This window comes from Megalobrama amblycephala, linkage group LG19, assembly GCF_018812025.1.
Source record: "Megalobrama amblycephala isolate DHTTF-2021 linkage group LG19, ASM1881202v1, whole genome shotgun sequence".
Taxonomy (NCBI): Eukaryota; Metazoa; Chordata; class Actinopteri; order Cypriniformes; family Xenocyprididae; genus Megalobrama; species Megalobrama amblycephala.
In genome coordinates this window covers 28,134,751-28,145,841 of record NC_063062.1, presented here as the reverse complement: position 1 = coordinate 28,145,841, position 11,091 = coordinate 28,134,751, and the positions used below count along the sequence as shown (strand labels likewise).

Here is an 11,091-nt window from a genome sequence, read left to right as displayed (position 1 = left end):
AGCATGTTGCTAATGTACTGTTAAATGAGGTTAAAGTTACCATCGTTTCTTACTGTATTCACGGAGACAAGAGCCGTCGCTATTTTCATTTTTAAACACTTGCAGTCTGTATAATGCATAAACACAACTTCATTCTTTATAAATCTCTCCAACAGTGTAGCATTACCCGTTAGCCACGGAAGACAGCCTCAAATTCACTCAGAATAAAACTTTAACATCCAAATAAATACTTTACTCACATAATTCAAAGGATGCATACAGCATGCATGACGAACATCTTGTAAAGATCCATTTGAGGGTTATATTAGCTGTGTGAACTTTGTAAATGCGCTGTAATATAGTCGACAGCTCGTGTGGCAGGGAGCACGCGATTTAAGGGGGCGGCGCTGAGTGTAAATCAGTGCATTGTTAATGATGCCCCAAAATAGGCAGTTAAAAAAATTAATTTAAAAAAATCTATGGGGTATTTTAAGCTGAAACTTCATAGACACATTCAGGAGACACCTTAGACTTATATTACATCTTGTGAAAAAGCATTCTTGGGCACCTTTAATGTTTGTTGATTGAATTTATCTCAGTTTGAACGGCCAATTTTATTTCACCTGACATGCAGTAATATAATTAGTATAAGTGTATTTTGTTTCATAGAGACATTTTAAGACACTAACCTTTTGCAAATTTTCCATCAGGTATAATTTTAAACACACTGCTGAAGTGGCAGAGAAATGGTTAGGAAACTTCTTAACTGCTAACACGATTCCCTGCAGTAAAATATGTAACATTGCAAAGACAATGACTCTTTTTTTTGTTGTTGTAAAAATAGTCATGAATAGCCACTTTAGAATTAGTAATACAAAAGATTTGAAATATATGTATGCTGTATGTTTGTATGAGCACATTTCCTTTCACAGTAGATTATACATGTTGATATAGGTGATGTGCACTACATGTGGTTCTTTTTATAGTTGTTTTTTTTTTTTTTTTTTTTTTTCGTTATAATAAAGATAAATCATTGAAAAGAACATTTAAGCTAAATCAGAAGTTGAAAAAAACCTAAAAAGGACATTTTTAGTATACTCAACTTATGGGGGAAATGTATCAACAGTTGAAGTTGGTCTGTGCTTTCATCAAACATAAGTTCTATATACTACAAAATAATGATCATTAACATTGCATAATAATGATGTAGAACTTTCTTAGTTTGTCTAATTTGTGTATCAGTTAAGAAAACTGAAAATGTTATGCAGACTTAATATTATACACCAAACAAGATGTATATTCTCATTTAAAATGGAAGACACTTCACTGGAGAAAACACTGATCACTCTTGAAACTGGATCACTCTTGACTTGAATCATAACACAACTTTTACAACAAAATATAATCAAAAGCATTACATTAGGCTAAAAAATATATATTTTAATTCTGAATAATAAATATTTGTCATCACAACTCTATTTTCTTTTTTGTCAAAGCACATAAAGAAAAAAAAAAAAAAAACAGTGACCACTGAGCATGCTTATTTTGTTAGTTGGACCCTCATCACCAAATTTGACAGTGTAAGTGCATGCTATTTAATATTTATTAAAATATTTATTTTAATATTTTCATTTTTATATAATGTCACCTTTTTCTACATTCAATGGTTTAATCAACATTTAAAATACAGTTTGGCTGATAAAATAGAAGTAGGATTTTTTACAGTGTATAAAAATTATGAAATACAGTCTGTACCTGGTGAAATATCTTTTCATTCAAAACATTTTATCATGAGGTATTCTTCAGTACATTTGTGAACACACTGTAATATATTTTTTAAGTAATTCTACAACAGCGGTATATATTCTGAAATTGCATATGTAGGCCTGTTACATAAACTATATGCATGTTGTATTTTGTTAATTCTGAGATTTAATGAAAAAATGTGCACAATAAAATAGTGACAACAGTAGTTACAAATAATATTCATAAAAAAAAAAAAAAAAAACTCTTACTATTATAAAACAAGCTAAAATTGACCACAGAAAAGATAACACCAAGTTAAAAAATGCAATACTTTATTCATGCTGCAGCTGTAGCCTACTGCATGTCACCCAGTTTATCACATATGCATTAGTGCATTTAGCAGACAATTTTACCCAAAGCAATTTACACTGCATTCAAGGTACACATTTTATCAGTTCTTGCTTTCCCTGGGACGTGGACATATGAACTTGCACTGCTCTACTGACTGAACCACAGAAAGGCCATTAAGATTGCTGAAAGACCAGGTCATCATACATTTCATCTGTAAAAAAAATACAAGATGTGTGTAATGCAGACACAGCTGTCATTGTAATTGTGCAGCAAAAAAATTGCCAAATTTCACAGTATAGAAATACAATATGATACCCACGTAGGCGCCGATGTTCTCAGGAACTTGAGCAACATTCCCTAAAAGTTCTCTACAGAACATTCGGGACGTTCCTAAAACGTCCTTTTTTGGTAATGAAAGTGCTGCAGTTTGAGGTTCCTTGTAAGACTTTAGGGGGACGTTCCATTTTGGTTATTTTATTGTCAAAAAAGTACGTTACAAAAAGGACATTTGGGACATTAACAGAATATTCCCACACGGTCCTCTGTTGGTCATTTAATAACGTTTTCGATATGAGTTTAGGGGGACGTTCTATTTTGGTTATTTTATAGTTGTGCGAGAACGTTACAAAGAGGACATTTGGGAAGTTATCAGAATGTCCTATAGTAATAGTCCCCTAAACATTCCCAGAACGTCCTGAATGTTCCTGAAGGTCCACCAAATAATGTCCCCCAACCCTTAAAAGAACTCCACATTGTGACCGTCTCTGAACGTTCTGGGAAAGTTACTAGGTGACAGGTTACCCCGCTAGAAATTTTACATTCCCAGAACATTCTCAGAACGTCCCCACTGGTGTTAAGGACGTTGTCTAGTAACGTTCCCAGTATGTTCAGAGACAGTCACAATGTGGAGTTCTTTTAAAGGTTGGGGGACGTTATTTGGTGGACCTTCAGGGAACATTCAGGACGTTCTGGGAATGTTTATAGAACTATTACTATAGGACGTTCTGTTAACTTCCCAAATGTCCTCTTTGTAACGTTCTTGCGCGACCATAAAATAATCAAAATAGAACGTCCCCATAAACTCATATCAGGAACGTTATTAAATGACCAACAGAGGGCCGTGTGGGAATGTTCTGTTAATGTCACAAATATCGTCTTTGTAACATTCTTATGTGACCATAAATTTAACCAAATTGGAACGTCCCCCTAAAGTCATATAAGGAACCTTGAACTGCAGCACTTTCATTACCAAAAGGGGACTTTTTAGGAATGTCCCTAATGTTCTGTAAAGGTTCAGAATTTTCATCACCTTTAGAGAACTTTTAGGCAACGTTGTGCAAGGTCACGAGAACGTCGCCTTCTACATGGGTGTTTCATAGAAAATAGTAAAGTCACCGTTATGGAGGTGAGTGTTTGCTTTAGATGGGCTCTTGATTTTTGAAATTTTAACATTAGATTTTCTCTGGCTGCTTTAACTGTGTTGTCAAAACATGCTTGTTACAGCAACAAGGCGATTCAATCATCGTGGAGTTCACTGATTCTCTCCAGAGACTGAGTGTAAAGAGTGTATGAAGTGTTAGTTTTGCATTAATTAACGGTTAGTTATTTTTTATGATTTTTTTTTTTTTAATTCATTATACAGAGAGAGTTTTGGGCATTGTCTTTTAAACTCACACAGACATCATGAATCAGCATATGAACCTCAACAATGGTGACAATAAACAAAAATCTTTTTTTGTGACTTTAGTAGCTTGTTTTGTGATGCTCAGAACTGAAATGTTTGTCACCATTGTTGAGGTTCATACACAGAATGTTGATGTCTGTGTCTGCATGATCCTGTCTGAATAATTTCTGTACAGTGATAAAAACTTTAAAAATATCAAAGCAGGAAAAGATTTTATGCATTATCATAGGACTACAACAACATGAAAGGAATACAATATTCAGAAATCATTGAATAAGGTCTCTACATTATTATGAAATCATCAACAATGAACAACCATATCCATTTGGTCAGATTTTTTGGTCAGTAACAAATGTGCTTTAGAAACACACAGTTACAAGAATTGGAGAAAAATTAAAGTTAAAATTTTAAGGGTCAGGGTCAAATAAAGTCAGAGTGGTTTGTAATAAGTGAAGATGCTGAGATCTAGAGAGATCTGTTAGTGTTTAATGTTCTGTTTCTGTTGTTTGAGTTTTGTGAGGTCACCATTGTGCTGGACAGTAGAGCCTGCGCTTCAGTCAGTGATGAGCCAGAAACACTGATGTTGTGCTGCATATTGCTTTATTTAAAGACAGTAACTGTGTAGTTGCTGATGCAGTGATAAAGCAGTTACGTTAACTCATGCATGTGCTGTTGTCAGCTAATGATTTACTACAAGTGCTTTGCGTTTTAAAGAAAAGGTTTCATAATAATAATCCAGGAAATACCTAAAGAGCTTTTTTGTTTTTTGTAAGACATAAAAAAAAAAAAAAAAATGTTTTTGTTTAAACTTTTGTTAGTCAATTTAGCTCTAATTTTCAATTAATGTTTTTGACAAAGGCAGCAGGGACATTCTGAGAACATTTCCAAATAAAATATGGTTCCCTAAACGTTCAGAGAACGTGCTGAATGTTCCCTGAAGTTCCGCCAAATAACGTCCTCCAAACCTTAAAGGGTTAGTTCACCCAAAAATGAAAATTCTGTAATTTATTACTTACCCTCATGTCGTTCCACACCCGTAAGACCTTCGTTAATCTTCGGAACACAAATTAAGATATTTTAGTTGAAATCTGATGGCTCCGTGAGGCCTCCATAGGGAGCAATTACATTTCCTTTCTCAAGATCCATAAAGGTACTAAAAACATATTTAAATCGGTTCATGTGAGTACAGTGGTTCAATATTAACTGATTAATTTATGCTCCAAATCTTCATGAAGCAGTGTCTTGAAATCGGCCATCACTATATAAGTCGTTATTTTGTTTTTTTTGGCACACCAAAAATATTCTTGTCGCTTTATAATATTAATATTGAACCACTGTACTCACATGAACCGATTTAAATATGTTTTTAGTACCTTTATGGATCTTGAGAGAGGAAGTGTCATTGCGCCCTATGAAGGCCTCACGAAGCCATCGGATTTCAACTAAAATATCTTAATTTGTGTTCCGAAGATTAACAAAGGTTTGACGCGTGTGGAACGGCATGAGGGTGAGTAATAAATGACAGAATTTTCATTTTTGGGTGAACTAACCCTTTAAAAGAACTCCACATTGTGAATGTCTGTAAACATACTGGGAACGTTATTAGGCAACGTCCTTAACACTAGTGGGGATGTTCTGAGAATGTTCTGGGAATGTAAAATTTCTAGTGGAGTATTGCCGTAGCCTAATTACTGTGTTTTCAAGTCCTGTAAGATTGCATTAAAAAAACACAAAAGTTAATTTACAACAAACCTTTTAAAACGCAGACTTACCACCATCAGAAGACTCCTCCCACACTGCTGCAGCACTAAGACATCAATGGATATTGATTTACAGCATTTGCATGGAAAGAAAAGAAACAAAGAACAAAAATAGAAACTAAGACATCAATAATCTGAAAGCCAGTATACATGTGAAATCAATAAATAGAACAGCACAAAGCTTGTTCATTCATTCATTCATTTTTTTTACTGGCTTACCAGACAACAGTTCGTATTTCGCCAGTATCAGCTGTGTTAGGTTTAGGAATTTCTAGAATATAAATTTATAAGAGAAGTAAAGAGAAGAAAAGTACCCCATTAAATTCTGGAAGTTAAACATTTAAGTTTTTACGTTTATTTATTTGGTAGTGGACACCTAAGCAGATAAATGCATTTAAAATGTACATATTTGCTTCTTTGGAACACAAAATAAGGGGTCCAATGTTATTTGGACCCCAACATTCTTCAAGACCCTAATCTTCTTTTGTGTTCCACAGAAGTAAATCATGTAGGTTTGGAATGACATGAAGGTGAGTGAATGATGACAGAACTGTCACTTTTGGGCAAACTACCCCTTTACAATATGTACCATTGTCAATTACATTTATGTACAAAAAAATCTAAGCAAAACTTTTGAGTGACTGAACAATGTACAGTAGGTAACGATTTGCTGGTTAGTAAACCTGACTTTAATAAACTGTCAATATATAGTATTTAATAAACTGACAATCAGAAGAACACTAACCAAACATACCACATTAATGCAAGACAAAAGACCTTAGGCCTTAAATACACAAAGGGAAACTAAATGAACATGAGGTGAAAGTAGTAAACAATGGAACAAACTGGCACACAGGAAACTTACAAAGATTGGAAACACAGGTAAACGGGAACAGGGAAAAGAGAACCAAAACACAATGAAACTAACCAGAACACAGCATACATGTTACAGTAGGAATTTTACTAAGCAACACGAGTTAATTAATATTCATGAGCTCTGTCGTTATGTATAGTGACAGCATACCCATTTACACCCCATCTTCTCCCTCCACTATACTTATGCCTGTTGTCAATAGGAAATAATTTAACAAAGCAACAAGAACCATACAATAAATACCTTCGTAGAACATTATGTCGTTTCCTCTGTGCTCTGTCTCATTCAAGGATCTGTTGATTAGAAATGATCAAAATTGTCCTAAATCTAATCTTTTTTTTTTTTTTTTTTTTTTTTTTTAAAGAAGAAGAATAAAAAAATTCTGAAACAGACCTTTCCTTGTGGAATCCATGGCATCCTATTACAAACAAAATGCTGTGAGTATAAGGATTTAAACAGAACTTTTCAAGAAAGTAAACATGTCAATGTTTGCAGTTATAGAGAAAGTGCCTCAGTACCTCGCTTTCGGATCACTGCCCAAATTCCCAAAAACAGACTGAGAAGCAACACTATGGTGCACATTATGACAATTATGATTTTGTCAAAGCTGCTGTAAGATGCCACTGTCAAAGAAAACCCAGAAACACAAAAAAGTCTTATTTTGTCAGTTTGCTTAATTCTTACATTTTAATAGTTAACTTCCCTTGCCTTGTGAAAAAGAAGTGTGCTTATTGAATGTGTACTTTTAGTGTATTTAAAATCTTAAAAGTATTTCTCTGCTTGATTGTACATATAGAGAGTACACATTCTTGACTGTTTTTTTTTTTTTTTTTTAAACAATGACCTCATTGTGTTTTCATTATGATAATATCATTCTGTTTTAATATTTTTGTGCTTTAAAGAAGGACAATTGTTTTAAAGTGTTGACTACATACTAAACACACTAAAGCACATGTGAAGTACTTGGTTATCATTTTAACTGTAATGTGTTACAGTTGTGTTACTTGTAGTAAAAATGTATGACACCCCATACAGCCTTATAAACACATCCCTTCCCATTCTTACCGACTATCTGAAGGTTGACTGTATTATTTCGATCAAGTCTCATTCCATGGTAAGGGAGAATGTTTAACAAAATAGCACAACTGTATGTTCCAGCATCTTCCATCCGAACCTCTCTGAGGGTGAATGCTGTCATCATCTCCTCTGTGTCCCAAATATTGACTTTAATATGCTTTTCATTTTTGATGAGAAAAGCCAAAATCATATTATTGGACAGGTTTTTGTTTATAGGACTGGATGTTGTACAGTTAAACTCAGCATCACTTCCCACTGCTACCTCAGACTTCAGCAAATGTATCTGTGAATTCATCAAAGATTCTGTGGAGAGAAAAGGAACACTTATGGTTAAATATTAAGCATGGTCTTTAATGCATTCCATTACAAAGGGTCTAAAACAAAAAGAAAACACAATATCAAACATTTCTCTCTCATTAAAGGCAATTTTTCGCAACAGTGAGTCTATTGTGATTAATCTGCACAAGTTATTGAACATTTCTCATCTGTGCACAGTATTCAAACACACTCACAAAGGTGAGCAGAAGAGTCATACATCTTACCGATCACATTTATGAAGATGTAATTATGGCCATATCCCATCACTTTGGATATTTCCAACTCTTCTTCAGAAAACACACAGCTGTAGTTGCCCGAATTGTCCATTTCTATTCTCGCTTTTTTAAAGGTGATGTCTCGTCGAGCTGGTCCGTTTTTCATATCAATAGCTTTACCATCTTTAGTCAGATATACATAAACTGCCTTTGTCTCTGCATTTGTAAACCCAAATGTGCTGCAAAAAACTTCCAGTTTTCCACCTTCTGGTACTTCTGTATTTTCACTGAAAATCTTAGCTTTTTTAATCTCATGACCTGTGAAGGAAATAAGTTAGGGATGTTTGTTCATTCTGAAAAGTACAATATTACTGCAAAATATATTTACTGCAATGGTGGTTATTTAGTGCACTATTCAAACATACCTTGACTATGGAGGAATAGATTCACTGAGATATCTGTGGAGGGAAATCATGCAATTAGCACCAGCATTTGTTTAGATTTAATTTGTTGAACATCTATGATTTTTTACATAGACAATTAATTTCAGTACTTACATGCAAATAGCAACACACCAACCATGGCTGCAGATCAAGATTTCTTTCACTTTTCTTCTTTTGCAAGATAATGGAGTTATTCTTAGCTTGCAGTCAATATGCTGTTACAGGGTCACTGCACTCTGAACAGAACAGGCAGTGCTTACACTAAAGTATCTATAACAGTCTTGCTTTGAAGACGTTCTAAAGCCGGAAACATTGTCAAATAGTGCTGACAGGTGTATTTTAAATCTATTTTTCTGAAGGATATTCATTATTCCTCAACATACATTTCAAAATACTTTCTTTGTGGAGTAGCAAATAGTTGATTTTTTTTTTTTTACTCCTTTTTCTATGAATGCAGTGTGTAGCACAGCTGATGCAGATAATTTGTTCACATTGTGTTTTTTTCCCCCCTCCCTTTTAGAGTGATTATATTTGTGGGTAAAGAGTAGATGCAGAGTGAAATGACAACAAGAAAATTAAAGGGGGACTCAGTGATATTTCAAATCCACTGTTTGGAAGTTAGTCGGGCCGAGTCCAACAACAAACGTCTAACCAATCAGCATTAGGGGGCATAATGACGGTCGAGGAGAGAGAACGAGCAAGAGGGAGATTTGAAAATAAGAAGAAAAAAAAAACTGCAGAGCGAGAAATGGGACACAATACAAAAGAATAGCACTGGAATGAAGGTTTATGCCTGGGCAAGTTCTTTAGGACCCTGGTATATTAGAAAAGCTTTCCAGCGCTGGAGAGAGCTAAGAGGGAAGGCCTGAAAACTGCTTTGATCCCGCTTATCATGCGAGTACACTGGGTTTGATTGTCTGGAGCTGTTGTGCTGTTTGCGACTAACAACAAACATAGCACTTTGTATTTACTCGTGTGTACTGTATGTTAATTTTTTGTGCTTCCTTGTCATTCGTTCATCAGCTGCGCTTTATTTTTCGTGAAGCATTTTGTTGTGCGTCAGCTGCCGCTAAAGAATGAGAATGAGGTGCTTAGTGTCATTGGTAGTGCATTCGCCTCACATGCCAGCAGCGATTGGGCAGCGGTTCGAGACTGACTCGGAGCAGGTTGGTTAGAATTGGAGTGTAAGTTTTGGAGGCGGAGCAATGAAGAGAGGGGTGGGTTTGTTTAGGTCGATTTCAAATATCAACAATTTCCAACAGCATAGTTCAAATACCACTTACTGCACCTTTAAACAAAGGTATGCAATTTGTCAGCACGTGTCATCCTTAACATCAAAACCACTATGATGATGACACTCCAACCACATAAATTATAGCATGACAGTACTTCAGCTGCTTTCAAAACAATGTAGCTTTCCAGTAATAAGCACATTTGTATTGCAAATTGCAAACTGGATAAACACACTGAAAAAAACACACACGTTTGTTTCACTATATTTCTAGGGACATTGCTTCCTTTAATTTTAGACTAATGATATTTTCTGTTGCCTAACCCAAACCCTACCCCTAAACCTACCCATCACATTATATTATATTATATTATATTATATTATACTATATTCAAATAAATGCTATAATCAATTAATTCATTCAAATTAATGTAATCTTACGCACTACTTTATCTCTGTGTCTGATTCAAAACAGATAGATCTAACAAGCCATAACTGACAAAAGTAACCATCAGTTTTACCCTTCTGGTCAAATATTGTGCTGCGAAAATCAATAACAGCTTTAAGTTGTCAATTCTAGCAAATGACCATGGTATGAGTGGGATAAAACACTTTTTAATGCACTTGCGCTTCATGTTGGATGGTTCTTCTTTGCCTCCATGTTGTGCATTAAAATCGTTTAATGCACAGCTAGCTGTATTATTGTCGGAGATCAGCCAGGCTCCATCACCACCCAATCACAGAGATCACTGTCACCTGAATACTAATCACCCACACCTGATCATCATCTCCTCATTCCCTATCGTGTCGTAGTATACCCTTGTAGAACAAAATCTATGCAGTAATATGCAGTGGCGGGTCTTTCATGTGGAGAACTCTCCTCATAATATTAATGCATAATGATGCATTTAAAAGTTAATGGCCAATTCGGATCTTTATAAAAGTCCACATTGGTATTTGCAGATGAAAAATAACACAGATAACATTAAATAAATATATTTTTTTATTAGGTTGAACTGATTATTAGTCACTCAAACCTCTCAGCGTTGATCGCGCATATCCGCCATGTTTTGTAGTTTTTAACACTTTTTACTCGTGTTTGTAGTTCTGAACTGAAAATCTACCGGAAATAGTAGACCATCCGGGGACTTCTGGCATACTCTTTTTCAACATAATATGCTTTGGGACACACTTATTTTAATCTCACATACTATTTAGGATGGATAGTATGACATTGGGTTTTTCTTCCTTTTTTTTCTCCGCAATTGCACCTTACTACTTCTCGTAGGGTTTGTTGGCAGTTGGCAAACAACTTACTGGTGCATTCCACCACCAACTGGTAAGGAGTGTGGACCAGAATGTCCACTATAGCAGTGGTTCCCAAACCTGTCCTGGAGGACCCCCAGCCCTGCA

The 11,091-nt window shown here is 35.0% G+C and overlaps 1 protein-coding gene across 1 annotated transcript; it reads right to left on the bottom strand.

The window, feature by feature from the left end:
* Positions 1-1,459: 1,459 nt before the first annotated feature.
* Positions 1,460-10,588, bottom strand: LOC125254842. Its single transcript, XM_048169678.1, has 10 exons — positions 8,562-10,588; positions 8,430-8,462; positions 8,014-8,322; positions 7,460-7,774; positions 6,913-7,017; positions 6,788-6,812; positions 6,638-6,687; positions 5,740-5,791; positions 5,533-5,567; positions 1,460-2,287 (listed from the first exon to the last, which is right to left on the bottom strand). The coding sequence occupies exons 1-10, from the start codon at positions 8,584-8,586 to the stop codon at positions 2,250-2,252; spliced, it is 987 nt and encodes a 328-aa protein (XP_048025635.1). The 5' UTR covers positions 8,587-10,588; the 3' UTR covers positions 1,460-2,249.
* Positions 10,589-11,091: the final 503 nt, after the last annotated feature.